The sequence below is a fragment of the Rhipicephalus sanguineus genome, chromosome 11 (assembly GCF_013339695.2).
Source record: "Rhipicephalus sanguineus isolate Rsan-2018 chromosome 11, BIME_Rsan_1.4, whole genome shotgun sequence".
NCBI lineage: Eukaryota > Metazoa > Arthropoda > Arachnida > Ixodida > Ixodidae > Rhipicephalus > Rhipicephalus sanguineus.
The window spans coordinates 100,112,824-100,139,874 of NC_051186.1; the positions used below are offsets into that span (position 1 = coordinate 100,112,824).

The following is a 27,051-nucleotide window of genomic DNA, read 5'->3' on the forward strand; positions in this document are numbered from 1 at the left end:
CAAAATTCTCGAATTAACCAGGCTTATGCAGGTCGCCACTTCAAATTATCTAGTCTAATTTGCATTAGAAAATACAGGACTAGAAATTTTTCTAGTTGGGTGACACTTCGAAAGTTCAGATCGTTCAGGCTTCACTGTACTACTGAACCACTTCACTGGGTTCCACTGTGTTCAAAGGGCAAAATGCAAGAAAAATTGAGGTATTGAAAGTATCTCTAAAGAAAATCATTTTTCATGGAAAAGTACCGCTGCGAAAAGGTACGAAAGATCCCTAAGCATATTATGAGATGAGAAACACAAAAGCGTTTCTTTTAGCCAAGTTGTTGTTTGAGAGGGGTGCTGCAAAGTGGTGTTGCCGAGTTACATGTAATGAGGCAATCAGAGAGGCCGAATTGTTTATTTGCATATATGCAATCGAAAAGGAATTGGCAACAGTATTTGCAGTATATGATGACCGCCACAGTGTTGTCTCCTCTTGTCGTTCTGATGGTGGTGTACTTACAGTCGTGCACATAAGCATGTGAAAGCCTTGTGATTACAGTAGTAGGTGGAAACGTACATCACTTCTCACACCATGTATAAGACGTTGGTGAATGTGAGGTAGATGCATGTCCTCCTCGATGTCATCGTGACTTCATGGGGATATCTGCAATTTGAGACTGACATTGGCATACGTGATGACTAAAAACTACTCTTAACTGAACGAACTTCAGTTTAGCGTGCCGTGCAGTGAAGCAGCTCTTCTTGACGTAAAGCACCGCTGTATGTTGCATGTCTTACAGTAAACTGTTTCATGCTTGGTCTTCCAACCATCATATCATTTCTTACACTTTCTGCAATGTTTCATCTTGGCTTGTCGGCACGTTCGATTACAAGTCCCCTGCCACCAAGGCTTTACGTCCACACAGAGCAGGTGCAATGCTCTTGCTTGCGACTCCTGCCACCTCCTTCTGTGCTCTCTCTGCAGATGTTGAAGGCCAATTGATCTGATATGGGGGACAATGGCGCGCTTTCTTCTAGTCGGGACTTAACCCTTCTATTGCAATGTCCCTCTCTCCTAATCCACCGCTGCAAGTTGCTGTGGCCACCAGAAAGAGGGAGCACCATTTTTATAGACGTTTGGCCTGTTATGCAGTCTGCTGCACTGAAGTGCAAAGGCTGCCCTCCCTGCCTCGGATAAGGGTCACGCGTATTTACAACAGCTCAGAGGGGGGACTATGGCAAGCCCTCCTTGGAAAGGCGCATTGTTAGCGAAGGCGTGGTCATTTCTGGTGGGAGAGGTCGTGTTTGCCAGATGCGGATTTTGTAGATTCCCTGCCAGATTTCATGGACACCCTGCGCGCACCTTTTTCGCCAACCTAGCCAAGTAATGCTTTCGAGTTGAAATCCTTAACTGCAAGCACTGCAGTTTGGCGTGCAGTTTTGAACTTGGAAGGCTGGTGCTGAATAGGCTTGAATGCATACTCCATACCTAGACATTAGTTCTCCTTCATGTTCTGGTGAAGCAGCGTGTCCATGAGCAGTGTGGAAGGTCTCGAAAGCACAGTTTAAAAACATGGGGGTTAGTTGACAACTCACTTCTTTAATGCATCACGTTGCCTTGATCGGCTAAGTGGTCTTATTCACCAGAGAAACTTGTGCGCAAGGGTGCTAGACTCTACATGATGACTCAGTGTTTCGGCAATGATTGGCTGTGACTGTATGCCCAATCCGTTCCTTTGGCTGTCTGATAAAGTCTGGGACCCGAGTGCACAGTAAAGCCATCGCACTAATTATTCGAGACTATTTCGCTCTCACGCTGCGAGCGGCTACCTTCCTGGTTAGCTCGGAAGGTCAAGTGACCGGGATTTGAACCAGAGTCCAGGTACCTGATTTGAATGTCAGACCAGGTGTGGAATTTATGCGTTTGATCTTTGTTCGGTTCTCGAACATTTGGCCCAGCTACAGTGTAAGATATGCAATTCAGGTGGGGACACTTCTCGGCTTGCTTGCAAGGCGCAATTGACCAAAGTAGCAATGTCGCATGACCATCGGTCCTGTGGCTGTAGTGGTCATCTTTCGTGGGTACAAAACATCGAGACAAAAAAGGCTTTATCTCCTTTTGCTGTAACAACTAGCTCTTCCACATGACGAAAGTGGGTCATTGGTGGATAGGAAACTGTCAGTACAGTAGAACCCCGCTGTTACGTTCCTCAGTGCTGCGTTTTCCCGGCTGTTACGTCGTTCTCCGGCATAACTCCCATAGGATACAATGGATTGGGAACCCCGCTGTTACGTCGTAACTGTTGGACCGTTCCCGTATGATACGTCGCAAAGTGCGCTCGAAGCCGACCGAGTGACTACCGAAGAGAGCGGTCATTGGTTCATTTTCACACAGCTTGGCCTGGTTTGACCGTAACATTAGCCGAGAGGTGCAAGCAACAAGATCTTTCGATTGATGCAAGCAAATGCATCGCCTTCGAGATTCGCACTGCAAAGATGGCGTCCATGACGTAATTGCTCGCGAAAGCAAGGCCTTCGAGATTGGCATTTACTATTGACAAAAGCATAGGCTTTGAGATTTGTATTTCACAAACATGGCGTCTATGACGTAATTGCTTGCGAAAGCAAGGCCTTCGAGATTGGCATTCACTTCTGCCATCGCGTTGGCGTAGACTCGTCATCATCATCGTTATTTGTTAGAGGACTGGAGGAGTTCGAGCTAGTTGGAGCTCGCATGGTCGTGCGCGCGGTTCGCGGTTGGACTGGCCGCGCTGGTCGTAATTGCGTGTGCTTCGTTCTTTCATGCCTACAGCTGTTGGTGTTAAAAAAATCACATACGTTGATTACATTTCTGTGGATGAGCCCGTCCCCAGCTCCGCGTTTCTATCCATCGACTAGATCGTGGCTGAGCGCGCCAATTTTCGTGCTGCTCGTAAGCATTTAAATAAAATTCTGTACCACTAAATATTTTGTCGTTTTTCCTGTTTTTCGGCTCTTGCGTTTCCCGTCTCTTACGTTTATTTTCTACGGTCCCTTCAAAAACGTATCAGCGGGGTTCTACTGTATTGTGTGTCCGGCCACTGCTCATGCGTGTTTAGACAGGCAGGCTTCTTTCATTGAATTTGGGTTTCCCGTGAAGCAGTGATTGCCATAGTAATGAGAGAGAAAATCTTTTCTGTCTTCAGGTTTCGTCGAACTCAGGATTCTGTTAATTTAGGTGTTTACTTTTTGTTCTCATGTGTCCTTATTTACTCCTTATCTCTTCTAGCACGAACCCTTACTGTCTCAACTTTCTGTCGTTGAGTCTCAACCTACATATATCATTTTGACGTGTTCTCACGATTAATTTCATATTCTGAGCGAAGCTTTGTTGAATAGTTGTTGTTTCGCTACGCGGCTCATTGCTTTTTGTGTCCCCAGCTAATGCACTGTGTACGTGTCTTCCACAGTGGGACACAGCAGGGCAGGAGCGGTTCCGCACCATCACGTCCAGCTACTACCGGGGGGCACACGGCATCATTGTTGCTTACGACGTCACGGATCAGGTATGCGACATCCTCCTGCTTGGTCTTTGGTGCATATTTCAAATCTCCTGAAAAGGGGAAGAGGGCTCATGCTCGGGATTTTACGGTAGTATATTTCAAGTGCAAAGGCCGGTGAGTCTGGAAGAGCAAGCCTTTTAAATGATGGCTGAATGGCAGGAACTGATGTGGGATGACTGGAAGCCCTGGCCCGTGGTTTGTGTAAAAAAAACTGGCTTCATCTGGAGGCAGTGTCAGCATGATGATACACATCTAGGCTTGACCTCCTGTGATGGTTTTTCTTCCTTGGATGTCTGAACGCTGGCATGCCATCTCTGAATGAGCCAGTTCTTTACAGCGGGCCAGAGTTCTTGCGCCCTTCTCTTGCATTACTGCCATACACTGCTCATAGCCTCGCTCCTACTTTGAAGATGGTGGATATTGTTGCCAGCCACACGTGCTCATCATGACATCACATCGTAGGTGACATACCTTTTAGTGCGGCCCTGGCTGCTGCGGACTATCCATTTTCCGAAGTAGTAAAACAGCAGCGCTCTCACTCTTGCGCCGAATGCACAAAATTGCGCCAAGAGAGGTTTGCTGCGGCATCCTGATAACAAGGCACGATTTTGCGCCTGAATGCGTCAAAACGTTGCCTTCGAGGCTCAAAGGTCATGGCCAAAATTAATGACAGTGCGAAACGTGTGCAGCAGTAGTGGTCTGCAGATGTGCGTGACATGTTTGAGGAAGCGGCTTAATTGTGCTCGCCGTTATCAAAATTTGCAATTGCTACTTCAGGCGTTTTCGAACCCCACGGCCTGTGTGCCTGCTGGCGGTCTGTCGTGTGCAGCCATGGAGGAAAGAAATACTTATAAGGTAGTGTGCGTAACGTCCACAAGCCGTCCTCCTCCCAATCCTCTCCATAGGTGCAACAGCTGCGCCATAGCTTTAATGTAAAGCTTTTGGTGCCACCTAGTGGGTAATCAGAAGTGCGGGACGAAGGCCCTGGCTTTTGCATGCTTTTGTTAGCATTGCTAGTTGTTGTGGCCACGCTCTTCTTGCCCTGCCTGCGTCAGTTTTGTGTCTCTTTTGTGTGTGAGAATTTCTTGCAGAGTGCAAATGATTTCTAAGCGGCCAACTTGTGCTGATGCAAAGAAGAAAGCTAAGCTTTCGTACAACTCACATGTTCCTTGCACGTGCTTGTTTATAGCATATGCGTGACGTTGAGCAGTACTTTTTTGCCTTGTTAAAGCAGTGTAAAGAGATTGTTTGGGAATGTAATTCGTATTCTGTTTTTCTGGTCTAAACGGTCGTACTGTCCCCAGTATTCACGGAAATTTGTACTGCAGTAACCTATTGTTTCATTTTCGGTTCAACCGATGCGGTGCATGCTATCTGCGACGCAGTTATCAGCCTTCACTTTGCTAAAACGTTGTGCAGGGATTCTGTTCTATATCTTCTAAACATACTTTTGTGGAAGCTGTCGCCATCGTGATGTATTAGCAGCTCATTTTACGAGTCAATCGTTTTCGCGGATGCGGTGTATTTGTGCAGGGGTTCAGTACAAAGTATGTGCTTTTCTGCATGAAACGTATTTGGAGTCGCCAGTGTGGCTAATTCTTCACTCTTGCGAAGCATTGTGTTCTGCTGAGATTACTTTTTAACTGAGGGTGTGCGAATACCCGAATAAGGAGTGCATGAATTATTTGAATTGCGAATGGTATGTATATCTTCTATTCAATTGTCAAAATATTCTATGTGGAGACTCGTGCTTGAGGTCGCCTAGCGAGTGTTCCACTTTTTTAGTGCAAAAGCGCCAAGCATGACACAGACAGGGGCGCCCTGGCTGAGGTAGCAGTCTTCACCACGTGGTGCGGTGTCTTTGGTCTGTCGCACAGATTGACCTTACAATAACCCTCGTATTGAAAACTTGAGCTATCGCTTCTGTATTATAACGAAAAACAGGAACCTAAGCGTCAGGAGATGTAGAAGCCAAGGTCTCGGCTGCTTCCTCAATTTCAAATAAACGTTTAGGGTCTGTGGTTGTTCTCATTTCACCCGAGAAGATAAGTTTATTTGTCACTTTTTGTATTTAGAGGCACAGTATTGCTTCAGAGCGTGCCAGTACTGCTCAGAATGGTGTATCTAAGCGTTCGAAATCTTTGAAAGTCTTCGGCAGTTTGCATTTAGTTGCTCCAAAGTGCTCTGAAATGCATATTTAGACAGTCCAAACTGCTCCAAAATTAACATTTTGCTGCTCCAAAAATTGCTCGAAATGTCACTTTGTGAGGGGCACCACTGCTCCATACTTAAAATGTTTTGATGGCTCTTCTCCCATGGTGAAAGATAAATTTTGGCCCTCGCTCGGTCACGGGCCAAAATTCAAGACGGCGGCGGAATAGCCTCTAAAAAAAAATGCACCCCTGTGCTTCTAATGAAATGCTTTATCGAATAGGCAAGCATTTGCTGTTTTTACTGAACTGAAAGGAATCCTCGTGTGAAATTTCATGTGTTATGACAAGGAGGGAAGGACAATCTACAAATGTTCCGACAATTTGTGACAACTCATTACGTGCAGAAATCATGCACATATCTAAACTCTCAGTACTTGGGTTCCTAGGAACTGCTGCTGCAGGATTCTGTAGCGGTGAACAGGTTGAAATATAAAAAAGAACGATGGGCGGCAAGGAGAGGGGGCGGGGGGCTTGCTCTTATTGGCGCATATTTCAATCTTGAAGGGTGAACTTGTCGGCTAGTAGGTTTAACATATCATAGGGGAAACAGTGCGAAAGACAAGGGCAGTGAAGGCACACACACAACCAGCACTACCTGTGGTTTTGTGTGCCTTTACTGTCCTTGTCTTGTGCCGTTTCCTCTAGGGCATATTTCATGTGCAGAGGCTTATGGGTCTCGAAGGACTGATGTGGGAGTCGACTGAAAGTGCTGGCCCGTGGTTGCGTCGAAAAACTGGCTTCATCTGGTAGCAGTCAGCATGATGATACACACGTAGACTTGACCTCCTGTGATGGTCTTTCTTCCTTGGATGTCTGAACGCTGGCTTGCCATCTCTGGATAAGCCGGTTTTCTACAGCGGGCCAGAGTTCTTGCGCACTTTCCTCGCATTGATGCCACAGTGTGTGCACGGCCTTGTTCCTACTTTGAAGTGGGCAGCAGTGGCGGCCGCATTTTGGCAGGGAACAAAACGTGAACGTGTCCAAGTGCTCAGATTTAAGTGTACAGTACAGATAAAATCCCCCGGGTAGTTGTAATTCATCCAGAGTTCTCGAATACAATTATGCATGTTGGCTTTGGCATTTAAAACTGCAGACTTTTCGAAATTGCTTTAAGGGGGGACACGGCTTTCGTATCGCAAAAAATGGCAAAAAAATCGATTTTCTGAAAATCATGTTTTCAGTTTCTGGAACCCTTTTTCTATCTGATTCCAAAATATCTACACTGAAAACCACCCAAAAGTGCTTCGAAAAGTTTGTCTTGCCCTCCGAGGTGGCGAAAATTATTGTGGAAATCGCAAAAAAAAGCGATTTTCAAAAAATTGTAGCTCCGCGATGGCGTGACCGCGAACCAACTTCTTGGGATTGTTCGAAAGGGCATTTCTCCGTGTTTAAATTCCCCGCTTCAGCGGGCTCCTCCATTCAGAAAGAAGCGCACAAAAAGCAAACACTGGAGAGTCGTTCCGAGGCCTCCGATTGGCCGCGTCCGCCATATTGCCCCAGCTCGCCTCGCCATTGGTCCGATGCTCGCTTCGGGAGATCGTCGTCTGCCGTTTGCACGTCGCGAGTTCACGGCTGTCGAGAATCGTGCTACTTCGTGACACGTTCGCAATTGTTCTGTGTTCACGGCTCGACGTTCACTTAGAATATAATTACGCTTTAGTTTGGAGCTGCAAGAGGAAGTTCGATCTGATTACGATGGTGTGCCGCGCTCCTAGCGAACATCGCAAACGCGAGTCTCGGACCGACTCTAGCGTTGACTTCAGCGTCGGATTCGCGGTTAGATGTTTTGATTTCTGCTTATCAGCACTTCTGACATCGTGACGAAGGCCATCGCGGGACGACTCTTTGTACTCACGACCACGCATTACGCACTTCGAAGCAACGGGCACCACGCCTGCGCACCTACTGCTCGGAGTCGTCACTAGGCCTAACTCCGCTCAGGGCGCCGTTTAGCGAGACGAACCCCGAACCTTGCGGGCAAGAACAACGCGCTAGCGTACCTGCGGCTGTGTGCTTCTTCACAAGGGAAGAAGCACATTGCTCACCGGCATTTCGGAACCGCGGATGGGCGGATCGTCATCGTAGCTTCGCATTCGCAAATCGTCACCGAACGCCGCCACCAAGCACATCACGCGCCGGCACCACGGACCCCGCGGCCGAGCACTTCGCGGTCAGAGTGCTGTCAATAAGCACTAGTGATGTAATTTAGACGTGCTTGGAGCCGTGCTTGGCATCGCCGCAGGCGTTTATGAATGTTTTGAAACAATGAAAGCCTCTTAGACTAGCGTTGCCGCGATCGGCCGAATGATAATACGTTTCATACGCAAGAATGGCAAAAGAACGTGTATGAAGCAGGGGGACGAATTTTTATCTGCCCGACTTGCGTCACTGAATAAACTGCTCAAAAATCCCTGTGCCACTAACGTCTTGGGGCCATAACTGTTATTTGGAACGAAGGCATCGGCTATCACGGTGTGAGCCATTTTCTGTCACAACAAAGCTCTCTCTTTATAAAAAATATTCAATGATTAATTGTAATCCATAAGCAAGACACAATTTGCTAATGACAGCATAAATACAAGAAATATGTGTAATTATTTCAGTATATGGCCTTATTAGATTGCAATATCTTCTTTTCTGTCATGTCTACCACACCACTCCTTCATACAGAGAACTTGGTTTGAAATCCATACTGGTTTTTTGTAGATCAAAAAAAGGAGGTTATGAAAAAAGAATAAAGGCACACTGGAGAAAGGCCACCTGTCCAAGAAGTGAAACACCATAAAAAAAAAGCAAAGCCCACAATCTTTAGGTGTTTTAGAGAAGGCCAAACTTTAAACGCAGTTTTCTCAATACTGTTTTTTTGGCATGTTGCTCATCTCGTGGAGCAGATATCTTGGCAACTACTACACAGATTTTGATTCCGTTTTTTTTCTTTTAATCCTTGAAGTCTTGTTGACAGGATGACATTATTCTTTACCATGCTTAGGGCATAGTTTTTTTTTGTATGTGATAATTAGTGCATGAGAAGTTCTGATGCAATACATGAAGCTGATGGCGATGTTATTTGTAAAAAAACTAAAAGGAATAGACAATTTTTAATAATGTCATCCTGTGTAGTGTTCTTTTGAGTAAAGATCAAAACCACTTGGACCTTCCTGGCATGTTTTGTTACAATGCTAGGCTTTTCACCAGCAGAGTATGTCATCAGATTATGTGTGCCTGCCAAATTTCATTACTCTAGGTCAACAAACAAAAAAGTTTTTTTCGATCGCCACCTCCCCCCTTAAGGGGGACGCAGGTCCTAGAATGGTGAAAAATTGCCAAAAAGTTGATCTTAAGAGAACCAATTTTTCGAATGCTTGGACCTGTAAGCATGTGTCATGAATTTGCGAGTGCTGAACTCAATCCGCAAATGGGTTAAGATTGGTCTCAAGTCGCCATGGGAGTTGTGAAATGCCTCGCAGCGGGCAATGTTTGTTGAAACTCCTGCGCGTGCCGCCGGTGAAGCATCCAGCCGATTGCCCTCTCGGGCTTCTTTTAAAGCTGATATCTTCTGTCGCATTTTACTGCCCTTCCAAATAGCGTTCCTTCAATGGAACAACTGCCCTCTCTCCTTTTTTGAAGCCCCCTTCCCAACTTCTTATTGGCTGAAGCACGTGCGCGCATGCCAGGCAAGCCTTCTGTTTCTCACTTCCTATTGGCTGACACGGCCAAGGTTGCTCGTGCTTTTTTTCTGTGTTTTGTTCATTGGCCACTGGCTCCCGGTTTGCACGTGTTGTTCATCTACTTCTCGTTCATGTTACGCGACCGGCTCACTGACTTTGTCTTAGCCAGCATGACTGGAGATGCTCTTCTGAATATGTGCCAAGTGGGTGGCAAGAAATGGCATCCATGGAACGTGAGAGTGAAGAAAAGCAGCGGGCAGTGTGCTGCCGACGCCCATGTGACGAAAGCGGCACATTCCGACTATGGCACACTGCCGCAAGTACAGTGTACGCGCGCTAAACGAAACTCGCATAAACGGAAACGTCTCTTAAACGAAACAATTGAAAAAAAAGTAATTGGTTTTCTATAAAATGAGTACTGAGTTGCGCTCGACAAACGAAACACCATTTTGTGGGCAACACGGATAAACGAAACCGAAATCGGCCATCATTCTGACTTTGTTACCGTCGCTGTCCAGAATCCAATCCGATCCGGTATGCGGTAGCTGCATTTTGACGCCATTTTGCACTTCGTGTTATCGAGCGTTGGTGCGCTGCTTGCTACGTGCGTGACTGTCCGAGTGCACTATGGAAGGAACCGCTGTAAAGCGCCCGCATAATGCACTGACTTTAAGCGCCAAAATGAAAGTTCTCAAAGACGTTGATCGCGCCCAGGAGTCGAAGACGGCTATCGCGAAAAGGCATGGCATCCCGAAGTGCACCCTTTCGAGGATTTTGAGATTGCGAAAAGCTTGAAAAGGCTTACAACAGCGGCGCTTTCACTCCCGGCAGGAAAAGGATGCGTCTGGCCGACCACGAGGACCTCGAGAAAGCACTTGTCCTGTAGTTTAAGCGCGCGCGAAGCTCAAACCTTCCAGTGACCGGGCCTATTTTGGAGGAGAAAGCAAGAGACATCGCGATCCAAATGGGGATTGAAGACTTTAAATTCGGCGACGGCTGGTTAAGCAGTTTCAAAAAGCGCCATGGCCTCGTCTTCCGCACTATAGCAGGTGAGAGTGCCGCGGTGGATCTGAATGTTTGCGCCGACTGGCAGCAGCAGAAGCCCCAAGACGTCCTATCAACTTATAAGCCCAGTGACATCTTCAACGTGGACGAAATGGCGCTTTTATAAGCTTCTGCCCAACAAGACTCTCAGCTTGAAAGGTGAGAAGTGTACAGGAGGAAAACACAGCAAGGACTGCGTTACTGTTCTGGTGGGAGCCAATATGGACGGGTCCGAAAAACTGAAGCTTCTTGTCATCGGAAAAGCAAAGAGACCTTGGGCTTTTAAAGGTGTGAAAGGACTCCCGGTATTACACAACGCAAATACCAAGGCTTGGATGACCCAGGCAATTTTTGAAACCTGGTTGAGGGAGAGAGATGCAGAGTTCACCAGAAAAGGCCGAAAGGTTGTGTTCATTGTGGACAATTGCCCAGCGCATGGTGAAGTGCGAGACCTGAACTCTATTCGGCTGGAGTTCCTCCCTGCCAATGTGACAGCTGTACTCCAGCCAATGGACCAAGGCGTTATTCGAAATTTAAGTGTTTTACCGTCGCCACATCCTGAGAAGGATGATGCTGTGTATGGAGAGCGGCAAAGGGTACACCGTAGACCTCCTTTTTGCCATCCACATCTTGGCCCAGTCGTGGGACGAGGTTGCATCTACAACGATTCAACGATGCTTCGGTCACGCGGGCTTCCTTGAGCGAGTAAGTGGATGCAAGCCAAGAGGGGTCGGATGCAAGCCAAGAAGAGTTTGACGCCGACGATGCTGAAGCACACACTGTTTTTGATTTGGTGGCCCAGAGGTGCAGCTCTGGCACTGGGACAATGGATGAATACGAAGCTGTTGATGATGACGTTGTCACCTGCCGTGAGGATACTTTAGCTGACATACTAAAGGAATTTGAAGAAGGCACTGGTAATGAAAGTGCGGAGGAGGTGGACAGTGACGACCACCAGAGTGCCCCACTGACTTCAGAGGCAAGCCAGGCAGTAGAACTACTCCAGCGGTACTTCCAGAAGGAGGGCTGCTTGGAGCATGTGTGCAATTTAAACAAGATGAATGCCTACTTAGTGAAGCAGTGCCACACCAAGCTGAAGCAAGCCACCTTGCACAGCTTTTTTGGGGGTTGCGACCCTTAAACGAAACTTCTAATAAATGAAACAGATTTCACTGTCCCCGTCGAGTTTCGTTTAAAGGGAGTGTACTGTACCTGTTGTGTTTGAAGTAGTGCACTCTCCTGGGCCTAGATTCAGCACCTTCTCAGATTGTCACATCGTCATCTGGCACTTCAATCAACATCCAAGATAGCACTGTCATGGCGTTTCGTTCTGCAGACGAGTCTGCCGAGTGCACCAGAAATACGGTGAGCTTGTAAAGCATCCCTTGCATCGCAGTGCATGATGGAACGCAAGTTGAAGCTACTGGATATTGAGCTGGCTGAGGATGGCAAAGAGAACTGGACAGATTTTGCCATTGTTGACCTGGGGTTGACAGAATCGTTATTTGGGCTTGCCTGCCCCGAGCACAGTGAAAAAAAAGCTCGACTTCTTTGAAGGCAAAAGAAGAGTGTGAGCTGTGTTCCCAGCTCATACTCTCGTGCAGCAGCTGTGGCTTTCGCGACAAGCGTTTTTCGTGCCCACGGGTAGCCAACCAGACAGACGCCAAAATAAGGCCCTTCAAGGTCACTTTGCGGGCCATGAAGGCTATGAATGGTATCGGCAAAGGGGCAACGGCTTGGTCGGACTTCTTTGCCGTGATGACTATTTCCCATCGAGGGCTTTATCACAAGACATACCGAAGCCATACAAAGATCATGAAAGAAGCCTGCAGTGCGACTGCTGCCGAAGGCAGAACGGCGAGTGCTGCTTGTGTCAAAGAGCTTTATGCGGAGTTTGGCAACACACCCGGTAACATAGTCATTTATGATGGCACCTGGCTTACGCGTGGATATGGCTCGCATATATGCATTCGCTGTATTGTTGAAATATATAGTGGTCTTGTAGTAGACCATATCATGCTGTCGAACTTTTGCCTGGCATGTGCCACTGGACCCAAGGAAGGCGAGAAGGGACATTCTGCCTGGCTCATCCAGTAGAACGTTGATTGCAAGGCTGGCCAGATGGAAGTAGAGGCAGAGCTACGCTTGCTGGAGCGGTCACTCTAGAAGCATAAGCTTTTGTTTATGACAGTGCTTGTCGGATGGCAATAGCCAAGCATTTCGTGCACTTACTGAAAAGGACTGCATAAACCATGTGCAGAAGCGAATGGGAGCTGCCTTCTGTACACGAAAAAAGAAAGCTGAAGGTGGCGTTCTCGGTGGTAAGAGTAGACTCGTTCAACAAAAAAATCCAGGAGATCATCTCATACTATTATTCGTTGAGGAGTCACCGGAACGATGTTCCAGGCATACAGAGAGCTGTGCTAGCCGCTCTAGAGTACATGTCTTCGACAGACAAGGCACCTAGGCACGACCTCCGCCCTGAATGATGGTGCAAGTTCCAGAGAGCCTTAGTTAAAATGAGAAGCCACCACCACACAAGGACAGCCTGTCTGATTTTTGTGTGCCAGGCACTGGAGCCAGTGTTTAGGCAGCCTAGTGACAAAGCCCTGTTAAGGGGGCACACTGGTCTTAGAGATGAAAAATCATGGAAAAAAAATCGATTTTCTGAATATAGTATTTTCGTAACATACAGGCGTTGTCGCAAGTGCTGACCAAGTTTCTTACATCTTGGATTGATATTTCAGCCCCAACAGCCATTTATTATCACCAAGACGAGCTATATTTCGATTGAGAAAAAGCACAAAAATTGGGCTTTTATATCGATATGCTGCTTCTCAATGACGTGTGCTGCAGCAGTAGGCATGCAGATTATGTCCCTGGTGGTGACTAATCTAACAAAAATATTTCAATATCTTCCATTACATGTGGTTCAAAATGGCTTTTATCTGTTTTCTTGCATTTTCTCAAAACAAGCTTTTACTCGCCCTGCCTGTTTGGTGCAACAATTGCTCCAGCTCTAGAATAGCTACAGCTGTAACGTTTTCTGCTGTATGAAGCTAAATGCATAAAGCTTGAAATGCTGCAAGCAAATTCCTTCTTTTCTTCTTCTATATTTTTTTCAACTGCCTGTGTGCTTGATCATTAGTAGCTGTATTGTAAATGCTAAATTTCAATGGGCTGTTACATTGTTGATTGTTGTTGGATTTGAAAACTGCTTGCACCAGTTCGATTCTTATTCATTCTGCTTTCCACTCACGCATTCAACATAACTTTCTGCTCAGCTTATTATCTATTGTCTCACCAAATAATAGTAATTTATATTTATCTCAATAATTATTTGAGTAAAAGAAAATTACTGCACTTTTAAAATCAGCACAAAGAAATACATATATATCTCTGCTTTTTAATTGAATCTGGTCAGAAAATGAACAAGATAGTCCCAGTTACCATGTCGCCCCTTAAAAAGGTGATCACTCAAAATCCTTGTAAAAGCCTGCATGCTATGATTTGGCAGCAGGCCCCGAAAACTGCATGCATCTTTGCACAGCGTTGAAAGGGCAGCTGCTGAAGCCATCAGCCGCTTCAGCCGGGGCATAACAGGAGCAACGTGTAAATTGCTGAGAAGTTGGGCTACAGTGCAGGGATTAACGTCACAGCCTTGGAAAGGCCAAAGCAGGTTGCAAAAATTGCAGAGAGCATCTCAACAGCAGCACGACAAAGGCAAAATTTACAAAGCGCCACAAGCCAACAAGGAACTCTGCGTGCAGCCCTGGTCTGCCGTAGAGCTGTCACAATGGCAAACAGGTTAAATTTCGTGGAAAATATTGTTTGGTTTAGGCCTGAACATTGTATAGGTGTGTGGGCTATGCAAGTGCATCGTTATTATACAATTTGTGTGTGTTCCTTTTGCTTGCAGTGCGCTTGAATGACCACAAAGTACCGTAAAATCCCAAGCAAGCACCCCGCCATTCCCTCCCCCGCCCTCCTGCCATTTTCACTGCTTCATTCAGTGTTCTTATTCGCTTTTGGATGGCATATAATGGCAGTGAATGCACGCCTATTCAATAATGCATTTCATTGGACGCACGCACGACTGTTCTGCCGCCATCTTGAATTTTGATGAAATCAACCAAGGTCCCCCCCTCCGAATCGTGTCGGATTATCTTTCATCGTAGGGGGGCGCTTGCTCGGGACTTTACGATAGTAAATAATGCTTCTCATGCTAGGTCAATGAGCATTTCATAGTTTAAAACAAGCTGGGACCAGTACTTTGGGAGGTTACTGTCATACATTTAGCATGGGCATTCTTTTATAATATAGATCAACAAAACGGTGTCTGAATTGAGCTTCACTTTGGCAAAAGTTGCTGGAAACTTCAAGTGCAGTTTTCTCAGTTCGATGTTTTTGCACGCCACACACAGCCTTACAGGGAGTTTTTCTATGTTACGTTTGAGTGACAATGACAAATTTGTATAATTTTATTCATCTCGAAATGATCTAGGGGCTGATATTGCTTTAATTTCTCTAGCATCGCTTTGAGAATTACGGTTAAGGATACTAACAAGAGGAAATTAAGTGTAAAATATTCATCATAAGTGTTGATCCATTTTCTTCCCTATAAAATGCCTTCAAATGCATAAAAGTAGCATCACCCCCTACAGTAAGTCTTCAGCATTGGGGTTATGCATTCACTTTTTGGTTTTAACTAGATTAAATTGCCAAAAACTCCCACAATGTAGTATGCAATTAAAATTCAGACCCTAATATTTTCCTAACCACTCCAGTTATTAAGAAACAAATTGCAGAATTGAAATCTGCATGAAAAACTAGCGTAGATAGTGATGTTTAGTTAAAACTGAGGCAAAAGTAAAAAAAAAATGGACCATATCCCTGCTTAAAGGGACAACAGTGAAGTGGTTTGTTGAAAATTTTGACACTGCTGCCGGCTAGTCGGACTGAAATTTTTTTTATTCTGCGCTCTCGTTCGCAGGAGTCATTCAACAATGTCAAGCAGTGGCTTCAGGAAATTGACCGCTATGCCTGCGAGAATGTCAACAAGCTCCTGGTCGGTAACAAGTGTGACCTCACGACGAAGAAGGTGGTTGACTACACGACAGCAAAGGCAAGTCCCGCTTTGTTTCATTAATGATCTGTGCCTTCCAATGCACGTCTGGTGAACTAGATGAGCACAACAGGTGCTCAATTCTTTTATGACGGTACAAGGTCAGGCCAGCACTTGTATGGTTGAAAGTGCAGTGACGTTATTTCTTAGCACAGCTGCAGATCTGAAGTAAGACTAAACAACGCAGGTGCTCTTCAAATGCGATATGCAAATGTCATACAGGCACTTGGTGTATCTTAAAAAAAAAAAAAAAATACGTACCATAGTTCATGGCCTTGACAGCTCTTATCGCAGAATGCATCATGCTCTTTCTTGGAGTACAGTTTGGGTTACGCTCCATGCATTTCATCGCCACACGTGGCAACAAATATGGCACAAAGAAAAGCCAGAATATATCATTTTGTTTGCGTTGTGGGGGTTCATTTCTCACCTACTTGCTAGGCCTTGTTTTGTGCTCCTTTTTATTGCCTCTGTGCAGTAAATGATGGTTCTGTGTGGTTGAAAATAGTGCTTTATTCTCAGTTTTCAGGGACGATGTTGTAATGCTGCTTTCATTTCTTGAAAGACCTCTTTAGGGCAGTTGAAGCTTTGGGGATAGCACAGTGGCCTTGTGGTTCGTGATGGACTTGGCATGATGACATGTAGTTTTGGGAATGACAAACTGTGATTATGTTCCCAATCAACCGTTCCTTTGGCTGTCTGAGCCCAAGTCCTTTGCAGCCCAGTTTGGTTGTTGTACAGCGATTCAAAACCTTTAGGTGCTTTTAATTAGCCAGAAGTTGTGAGGCGTGAAGCGGCAGGCTAGAATGGACAGTTCAGCACTTTATAATCCATTGTTTCTTTTTCCACACGTGATCATTGGGTTTAGATGATGCATTCAACACGTTGCATCTTGTAAGCATAAATGTCGGAAATGCGGCCAGAAATTGAAATCTGTCAACGCACCTCCCGTGGACAGATGGTAGCAGTAACAATGGAATGCCAGTTCCTCTTTACTTCTGTTTCTACTCTCATGTGGTTGCATCTAACATTGCAGCTATCGGAAGCTCCAATCTCTCGAAATCCAAGACAGCACAGTTATCTTGTCATTTTGCTGTCTTACCAGGAAAACTACCATTCACACAGAATTTTTAACAGGGCTAAGACTATTGTATAAACTCTTGTGGCTGCATTACAATCATTCAGGAAAAAATATCAAGATGTACAAGGATGTTCTGACTTCATGTGGTTGGACACTTAAACATAACTGCTTTTCTGCAGACAAAACTAATTCCTGCAGTAAGAGGTTACAAATTGAAGGTACGGGCTGCATTGCTTAACACGCCCCTCCCGTGCTCGTTCTGCAGGAGTTCGCGGACCAGCTGGGCATTCCCTTCCTAGAGACGAGCGCCAAGAATGCCACAAATGTCGAGCAGGCGTTCATGACGATGGCGGCAGAGATCAAGAACCGCATGGGACCCCCGACCACGGAGGCGAACCTGCGGGCCGGCGACGGCAAGATCAACCCAGGAACGCCCGTCCAGCCTCGCAGCTCCGGATGCTGCTAATTCAGAAAGAGAAACCCTCCTCCTCCCTTCACTACCCTCCCCCCCATTCCCACAGAGAGAGAGACCACCCAGCCTCCTTGCCACCCCTTGTTTCTCTGCTCCATCTTGTCCTCCAGCGAAGGACTACAAGGACGTACTCACATAACACAAAACATGACACACGAGCTGGGAGACGCACACCTAGGCTGCCGGGATTGGAATGTGCCCTTCCTCTGCTGCTTTCTGTAGTGTCGCAACTCCCCGTTCCCCCTACCCCCCCCCCCTTTTTTTGTTGAAGAATGTTTGCAAACATGTGACCCCGCGTTCCTCCCGCATCTCGAGTGTTTCTTTTGTGGGGCCGCTCTGCGAAGAACCTCTTTTGCGACCCTGTTATCATGTAGCAATGTCACTGCTGCTGCTGTGGTGTAGTGTCACTTTACTGACTGCGTGGTCTTAGGTTGCGCCGGTCATCTGCTCTTAATATTGGCAACATTTTTTTTATCTAAAGAACTGTTCTTGTGTATGTGTGTTAATAAGCTGTTTTTTCATTTGTTATGTACCGCTGACATCTAAAGCCCACACTTTTCCTGGACTCTCGTGTGCTTTTGAAGTTTTAAGCCGAGGTTCACATTCTCCGAGACTAGCAGTGAACTTAGCTGGCCACCGGCTCTACGTTTGGGTTATTCCTTGCGTTTCGTTGGTCCTGTCCCATGCCACGCTGTTACGAGTTGCTGCTCAAAGTATGGCAAACGGCTCATTGCGAACCTATGCCTTGAAAGCTTGTTTCTTTTTGAGCCATTAAAGTGTTCTCATGTGCATCATACACCGAGCAACTTGTGTGCGTGTTGGGAACGCTTCAGCTAACACGTTGGCTCGCTTAGTTTGTCGCCGGCCTTTCTTCGGAAAGCAGTAGAAGGGAAGGACCCAGGGGGGGGGGGGCAGCTAAAGTTGTGTAGCATTGCCGTTTACATTGAAATTTTTTTGAAAGCGCAGGCGTGAAGTTAATCGGGTGCATGAATGAAACAGTGCTAGATCAAATGTTTTGTACCGAGCTTCGCTTGAGGCAGTGCGAATGCTAGCGTGCGTCCTTGCGTGACAAAAGTAGAGATGTCTGTGCGGAGTTTGGTTGGAGGCGGGGGAGGACCACGAGGGGTGATGAACTGCACATGTTTGACGAAGCGGGAGCGCACCTCACGCTTTTCGAATGACTGGCTACAAAGTGGGACTTGCGAGGGGGTAGTGTGTTGCGACGACCCAAAGCCAGTCCACGTCCTACGTCGGTAATCCTTTCGCAGGGCTTGACCCGAGTCGCTCTTTTTTAATCTGCCTTAGCATTCCACACGTACACAAACATGTCGACGACTTGGGTGGACACGTGGGGTAGGTCGGAGGCTGGGGACTTTCGTACGACTGCGTAACGTGGCGCAACGTTTCGGCGAGCGCCATTTTTCTCCCCCCGTGGCAGAAGCAGCGAAAACTGGACTAAAGGCAGGCGACAATAACAAAGCGCGCTATTCACTTTGGCTTGCGCCGATGCCAGTTTTGGTGGCCGAGGCTGGTACTTTTTTTTTTCTTTCGGCGGGCTTGCGCTGGTCACGTCGGTTCGAGTCGTGAAGAGTTATTAGCAATTCTTTTTATTTTCTGTTGGAATGCCTGTATTACTGCTTTACATTTATATATATATATATATATTACATGCTGTATATGGCAATGACCACCTCCACATGTACATAAAGAAAGGCGTAGGCTGTCTGTTGTGAGCTCCGTTTCCTCTCCCCAGAGTTTGTGCCAGTTTTTAATGAAGTTTTTGTTTTACTTCAATCTTTTTTTTTTTTTTTTTTTGATTGGGAGGTTGTTCAGTGTCCAGCCTAGGACTGAGCTCTGCTGCAACCTTCGTTCACTCGGAAGGGGTTTAACCGTCCTGCCAAGTTCAGCGGCGGCAAGGAAGTTTGCGAGGTCCCGACTGCGTGTTGCTAGGTGTGGCACTTTCGTTGATTATTTTTTTTTGGTATGCATGTGTTGAGTGGTGTTACCGCCTTAGCCGAAGGAAGAAAAAAAGTTTGTTTCTGCAATCGTGGTCACGTACCACTTGCGTTTTCCTTTTCTTTTTTTTTATCGTCAATGCAAATGTGAGGTTTGGTGGGGTGGCAAGAATTGCCTTTGAGGTTTCCTTGCTGGCGTTGTGTGAGTGAGGATCGCAATTTTTTTTTCTTCCTGTTCCTCCAGACGCTTCTGTGCTCGGCCAGTCGAACGTGAGAGGTGTATGATTTAGTGTATATTTGAAGCGTATTAAAAGAAATCTCTTTGTTGGGCGTTTTCTTGTCTCACTGTAGCATTTGTCTTTGCACCTTATGTTCCACATACAGTGGCACTGCAAAAAAAAAAAAAAAAAAAAATCCACGCTATCCACGAAGTGAATGATGAGTGGGTGAAGCACTGGGGATCGTTTGGTAACCGTGAATCTCCAGTGACATTCGCAACTCGCGCATGTAAATGAGTGACAATGCGTGTGTACAGTTATATGCAATACGTTTTATTGGTCATAACTCGTATGTCGTATTGAGTTGTGGATTCCGTTTTGCCTTCATTATTATGCTTGTGGTCAGTGAACTGTAGAGCCAATGGTTCTTCGATCGGATCTAGCCTAAAGTTGGCAAAGACGAGCTCGCGCGCCGCCGCGCCCGAGAACGGTCTATTTTGGGACCATGTGCGCGCTCTTTAGACAATTTTGTGCATGTTGTCACCTGTTGATCGATGCGCTTGTTTTCGAGCGGCCCCGTGCAGAGTATGGTCTATTTTTAAAACCATATGCGCTATGCTCGCTCTGTAGATTCTTTATGCGCAGCTATTTTGCATTTGCGCTTGGACTGTAGACTACGGCGGACGGATGGACATTGTGAGGTCTTAAGGTGCTTCGCCGCTAAAAACGTTGCGTAGGTGCTCTTGTAGGACTTGCAACAGTTTCAGTGCTCGTTTTGTAGTTTTATCACAAATGCATTGTTCGGATAGACCTACAACTTATTCTAATTTTTTTAAGACTGCGGCATTTCCTTCAAATTTGTGCAGTACTCCTGGGGAGTACGGGACATGTAGGAAAACATTGGCATTCGCTGCACAAAACAATTTGCGATCAGGAAGAGTGCAGTCATTCAGAAGGATGCTTGTCGGAACAACTTAAATATTTTCATCTAAAAGAAAATGCTGTATTTGAGCGACAATGTGTAGACGTACGTGCGAGGTTCCACAAATATGCTTAACTGATGAAATGGCTTATGAGAAAGATTGCCGAGCCTTACAATTGTCGGGCCTCAGTGAAACATTCTACAGTGTCTGCATAAGCGTAGCGGGAAGAGCAGCCTCTTAGTAGCCCATTGAAAACAGATTATGCTGTATGTAAGCAAGGACTGAGCATGGGAAGTAGTGGCTTGATGTTTATACATCTATGTAATTTCACGACAGTCGTGAAAAAGTACAACGGTTGCTTTCGAAGAGCATAAGGTTTGTTTAACGAACAAATCACTATATGTTGACCTAACAGAATCGGGCATTATAGGCAGTGACTCTACCTTTTAACAGCTGCAAGTTCAGAAAATGGTTTGCAGAAACTTCTAGCGAAGGACGCATACACGCGCGGCTCTGCTATGCAGAGAGGTCCCGCTGGCGGAACTTTCTTGCCAACCAGCATCTGCTCCGAGGGCGGGAATTGTGGGTGGGGAGCTCCCAGTGACGTCACACTGTTTACAAACAGGGAGGTGTCTATTGTCCCCGCGCTGAATGCAGGGTGGAGGTTGTCCTATTCCACTTCCCTTTCTTCCTCTTCTTTCTTCCTCTTCTTTACATCCCACTCCGCCCCTTCCGCAAAGGCGCTGAGACGTGCCCCACCACCCGGGCTGCATTATTCGTTGCCAGTGCCGTTCGTACCCTTTCTAGGAACCATAGTGAGAACGGAGCGGATTGAGAGGCGCGGGAGACTGGCATAGTTGGCACGCCGGTTTCCGGGTACGTTTAACGTCACAAAACGCCACTTCCTCTCGTACACTGCGCTGCCGCTTGACGCGGCAGTTTGTGAGAAGCGCATTAAATTCATTATATTCGGCTAGCGTCTGCCTGAAATGAAGGTTGTGTGATGCGATTTCAGTACTGAGTCTTTCAATCTGGCAGAAAATCTCGGCAGCGAAAACTGTTCAGCATCCCTTTAAAGGGGTGGTGCCACCAAATTTGTGGCTTGCGCGTTCTTTGCTGTAAGCGTTTCCTATAGCTCCAGGAAGCATGATGCACGCACCAAGATTCATGTATTCTCGCTAAATAATTTGATATCGCCTTTTGATGTGGACATCTTTCGGTTTCGGTTTCTGGGCGCCGAGGTTGGGCAGTGACGTAGAAGTGTAGGATGCGTGGTCACGTGACCACACAAGGTTGTGACGCACTTAGCCAGGAAGTTATCGAAACTCGGCGAGTGATGTAGCAACCGATGCTTTGCCGGTACTGTAGTGAACTAAAATATATTCTAGTTCACTACAGCCGGTACGTGCGTTGCGGAAGTGGCGGAGGTCCGGAGGATACGTTGAAACAGCAGATTTGGTGTGACGTCACTACAACTTTCGTTGCCCATCCTACAGATCTACGTCAGTGTTGGCGCGCTAGCGATGGGTTTCGATCGGGAGAATGGGCCTTTGGGTACACTTTGGAAGTGAATTAAAATATATTCTAAACGTTTGCTGTGCCCGACCCTTCGTGTGGAATATCCTTGCATATACAGAGGAAACCCACAACAGGCTTGTTATAGCCTCGAAATTTGATGGCACCACCCCTTTAAGGCTACGTCCCACACCACATCTACACTTTCACCACCACCGAAAGCCACGCAACACAACCCCAGCGGTAGAAGCGCCGACCTGGCGCGTCTATGGTGCCACAGCCAGGGTGTCTACCGACCGGGAAAACCGGGAATTTTCAGGGATTTTGGGTAGTCTGGAAATTCTCAGGGAAACTCAGGGAAATTGTGCTCCCATCAGGGAAAATCCACAGCAACTTTATTGAAAGGCGACGGAAGTCGCGGTAGCGCTTGCTCGATATTTTGTGAACGCATTTTTCAAATCAAACGGCCGCTGCGGCTGCGGGGAAGTGGCGCACCTCGATGCTGTCATCGCCTTCGGAGCGGTGAAGTGGGAGAGAATCCGGCGTGGCATGCGGGAACCGCGAACCACGACACATCGTATCACGCAATGTTGTCAAGGTGTTCTGTGAGTAGGCGGTGTAGTTCTGTAATCTTTCTAGCGCGTGCTGTGCGTTAGCGCCCGATATGGTGTTTTTGTTATCGCCGTGTGTCAAGTAACAAGCATGATTAGTTGTAGAAGCGGTAGCAGTAGATGTAACGAGCTTGAGTTATCTTGCAAGCGATCGCGATCGTGCAGGAAGCGGATGTCTTCGACAAGGCTCGTATCTGGCAAGCCATCCCGATCGGCGAGAAAAAATACGCTTGTTGGCTGTTATCGGAGAGCTCACTCGCTCTAGTCCCGAGCTTCAAAGATGCTATTTAGGACTCCGTGAAGAATGTAATAAATTTCCAGGCGAGAGCTAGCGTAACTAATGGGCCCATTCACAGCAAGTGAAAGCTTTTTTTCTTTCTTTTTTTTCCCGATGAGGGCACTGCTGAAACAAGTTTTAGGCAGTCGCCTGAAATTTTTTTGGGCTGCAGCTCGCAGTTACCAGCCACACCACGTGGGTGTTTGCTACAAAGCCGAATTACAAAACTTTTCAGAGCCATGGCATAGCGGCGACCGAAATTCGCGACACCGGCACGGGTCCCACATGCTCGATTCGGCGCGCGATGTCGGAAAACAGTAACGTTTCCACCATAATCGGATGTGCCGTAATTCAGGCTGTTGCCGTGCTTTCATGCGATCTTAGCCCGCAGCTATATTGTTTTTTTTTTTTTTGCGATAGCAATTATATAGACACTCCGACGCGAATTTTTTGCCTTCGCCATGATCTCCTTATGAAGTCCAAATCGCGATTACATCACCCCGCGCGTCGTATGCTCCATGTGCGAGTGAAAGTGCGCGAGCGCTGCCGGCGAACGGGGCTTAAAGGAGTACTGACACGATTTTGAAGTGCAGCAAAGCGGACGTTTTTGGTTTCCTTGGCATGTAGTGTTAACGCTCTCCCCACACCGCATCCGGGAAGCACGTATAAATATTTAAGTTTGATTTTAAAGTTTTCATCTCCCAGCATCTGCAAGGCAGCTTCACCGCATGGAGAGCCCTATGACGTTTCAAGTCAGCTCACTTGGTTTACGAAGTCTGGGTTCTGCATACAGCCTAAATCACAGAAATCGCTGTCGGAGGCACTGGACGACAGTTCACCCATCATGAACCACGTTCGACTGACAGCAAAGGACAGCAGGTGCATATTTCGTGGGTTGCAGTCTGCCCGTGACGTCACGGGCAAACTTGACACGTCACTGTGAAGCCGCCCTCTCGAAACCGAAACCGAAACTGCTGGTTGGAAGAAGCGGTATTAAAAATATATGCAATGCATCCCCAGGCACCACGACACTCTTTTTAGGGTTCTCGACACCCGTGCTTTCATTTAGAGCAACAACCCGAAAATTTTAAAAATTCATGTCAGTACTCCTTTAAGATGAAACGAGCCGACCGTCTCACTCGCGCGATAGGCACATGGAGATAGGAGCAGGCGCGTTGGGAAGGCTGGGGGGGGGGGGGGGGGGGGGGGGGGGTGTGGCTGCGTGAGTCCGACAGGAAGTGCGTACTTTGTACCAGCGGGCGTGGTCGCGTGCGCCGCGGTATCTTTAGTGGGGATCAGCAGACGGCTCATACCTTTGTAGGTGCTCCAATTGCAAAACTTCCGTTGAAGCCATAGCAGTGGCAGATACCAGGGGAGGGGGGGGGGGCGTAGCGGCGATCGCCTTCCCCCCTAAGCCAGCCCCCGCCCCCTCCCTTCAGTGCCTGTCGTCCACCACCTCTGTCAGGCTGCTTGTCGAGTTTGCCCCCTTGGTCAGGTTGCTTTGCCTGCCACTGTCCAAAAGGGGTAAAGAGAATCTCGTCCCTGTTCTCTACCTCTCATTGCTCTACCATTTCCTGCTTCCCTATGCACATTTCCAACGAAGGCTTCTTAGGCACCGCCATAATCCCCTCTGGGCTGTTGTTGTCTGGGCTGGGCGTGACCCACCAAAATGCACTGCTGAGCGTTGGCTTCAGCCTTTGTACCCCCCCCCCCCCATTATGTACCTGAATCCACCCCTGAGCCATAGATCATAGATAGGGCACTTAGTGCAGCGGCTGCGTTTCCTGAAGGAGCGAGCTGCTAGCCTATATAAAATTCCTCTTTGTTGCTATCGGATTTACTATTTTGCTCTCGCGGTGAAACTGTGACTCTTTTTTTCTAACGTGGGATGGTTTTCGATGTTTTGCGTTCGTGGAGAGCCAATGGTTCGGTTGGGCAACATGATAGCAAAGGCGTTGCATTGCTCTGGGCAACGCACAAGGATTTGACAACAACCCGCAGCAGCAGAACAAGCGCAATTCCACAGTGCATTAGACCCGCATTTGTTTCGTCTTTGCATGTGACACTCTGGCAAGGCATCTAACTGTGATTGCTGCATCTCAGGCTCAACAAAATTGATTTGTTTCACGCAAAAAATAAGTTTTTTTCATGTTGCCATTTTAGTCAAGCATTCTTGTGGCATTTTCCTTTTAAGATTAATCCTTCAGTAACTATGCCTTGCATGAAAGGTCGAATTTCAGTTTAACGAAGTTTCGATATAACGAAGTGAGTTGCCGCTTTTACCAACTTCGCTATATTGAGGTTTATCTGTTCTATGTACTAAGTCGAAACCCGCGATAACGAAATCCCGAGGGAACGAAATTCTCACCGCAACGAAATATTTTCGGAGCACCGGCGAACGCCCATAGGAGTCAATGCATTTCGTAACTCGCGACTACGAAAGATATTCATACCGCAGTCCCTCATTAACGAAATTTATAAAACACGAGTGCGCAAATAATCTACTCTCACAACATTAACTACATTCGAAAACTGCTGAAATGCATTCATGCTACGCTTAAATTGTGCAAAACTATCGCTACAGCGCACTTGAGAAGCAGCCGCCATCATTTTTCACAAAAAACATAAAGCTGGCGACAATGATGATGATGATGGCTTGCCGAAACACCTGCTCGTCATCGCGGACTACGTAGCGAAATCCACATTCCTCATGGAGTTTCGTTCGTTGGCTTGGCTCTGTGCTTGGTTTTGTCGGCTTTGCGCGCACATGGTCGCGTGTGTGGAGCCATTTGTGGAGCGTTTCCTTGGTCGCTTGGTGCAACGTGAAATGTGTGTTGCGACTGCTTCGTCCGATTTCGCTGCCTGCGAAGATGCCGCCTCCAACAAAAAAGCGGAAGTTTATCACGCTGGAAGATAAGTCTGCAATCATCAGTGAGGTCGAAAAGGGCAGGAAAAAAATGGACATCGCCGAAGAATTCGACGTTGCGTGCAGCTCGCTGTCCACGATTCTGCGCTGATCCGCGCTGATCCAGCGGAGCCGGAAGAAGGTTCGCCTGTAGGCGCACTTGATGACGGTACTGGTGACCAACGTATGACAGCGCAGTGCCGCCGTCACTGACCAGTGCATGGGGCAAACTTTGTGCCGTGGCAAACGAGATTCCCGATCGAGAGGTATGAAATTGCGGCGTGATAAGACCCGCCAAAGCAAACTTACTGACTTTTGGACATTCCATGTCTTTTCTGCCGCATTCTCGCGCCAACGAAATTCCCGCAAGAGCGAAATTTTGTGCTTTCCCTGCCGATTTCGTTATTGCGGGTTTCAACTGTATTCAGATGGGATTAAGTCGTTTTCATTTTCTAACATGCGTATTAGAGAGTGACATCACCGAGCGATATGGTCTCTACCCATCTTGACATAAAACAAAGTTCTGTTTCACTCAGGGAATTTCAGCAAAAACGCTCAGGGAAAACCTGGAAAACTCGGGGAATTTAGAAATGTCAACTCGGTAGACACCCTGCACAGCAGATGGTGGATGATAGAGTTTGAGCCTCGATACATCACGGGACAACAGAGCAGAAGAGTTTGCGGGGCTCTCGGAGACAAGTTCGTACGTGGCGTCTGTGACTTGTCGAAGCACGCGGTATTTGCCGCTGTAGCGACAGTACAGATTCACAGAACGTCGGACACGTCCTGTTGGGGACCAAAGAAGAAAGAGTAAACACGCTGGAAAGCGTTCGTCGGGATGGCGCTGGTTGTAATGGCGCTTTCTGGTATCTGAAGAAGCCCAGTAAGGTTGACAGCTGGGCTAATTGGTGACTGATCATTACACCTATATGGGAAGGTAGCGCACTTTGGACGGGGACAAAAGGAACAGGCGAGTGTCGTGTCCTTCCTGCTCCTTTTGTCCCCGTCCAAAGTGCGCTACCTAACAATATAGGTATAATGATCTGAACATAGGCGTATCTACCGGGGGGGCCAGGGGAGCGCTAGCCCCCCACTGAGAAATGTTGGGGGGGCTCTGCACCCCCCCCCCCCCACACTTTCGACTGTGGTTATTGTCGGCTGTAGACCGGGAAACTAACAAGTCAGGCAAAGTTTTACTTGCACGCAGCAATAACGTAATTTTGTAATAAAATTTTTCTCACGATTCTGCCGTGACGACTGTCCTCCATGTGTCATGACCACGCACTGTAGCCTACCTGCGGTGCGGGCTGCCTATTCCACGCTTGTGCGTCTTGGGCTCCAGCATTGCAGAGGAGGCTCTCGCTCAGCAGGGGATCTATAACATTAGAGCAATTTGTCATGGTTTTATTTTCTTCTGCCTGGCCTGAAATTTAAGTAATCCACGACGCAAATATTGGCGGGAACCATTAAAAGTCTTATAGCCCGATCAAACGCTCTCCTTTTTCAGGAAATTCAGTTTC

General features: G+C 47.1%; 2 protein-coding genes across 2 annotated transcripts in view; both read left to right on the forward strand.

Moving 5' to 3' along the window:
* Positions 1 to 17,933, forward strand: part of LOC119373635 (ras-related protein Rab-1A) — a 37,936-nt gene extending 20,003 nt beyond the window's left edge. Inside the window, exons 5-7 of the mRNA XM_037643688.2 lie at positions 3,432 to 3,527; positions 15,443 to 15,574; positions 16,921 to 17,933. Of these exons, the coding sequence (XP_037499616.1) occupies positions 3,432 to 3,527; positions 15,443 to 15,574; positions 16,921 to 17,121 (429 nt within the window). The 3' untranslated portion in view covers positions 17,122 to 17,933. The remainder of the gene's footprint in view (positions 1 to 3,431; positions 3,528 to 15,442; positions 15,575 to 16,920) is intronic.
* Positions 1 to 27,051, forward strand: part of LOC119373402 (kelch domain-containing protein 3) — a 536,457-nt gene that overhangs the window by 490,032 nt on the left and 19,374 nt on the right. The window lies entirely within an intron of this gene.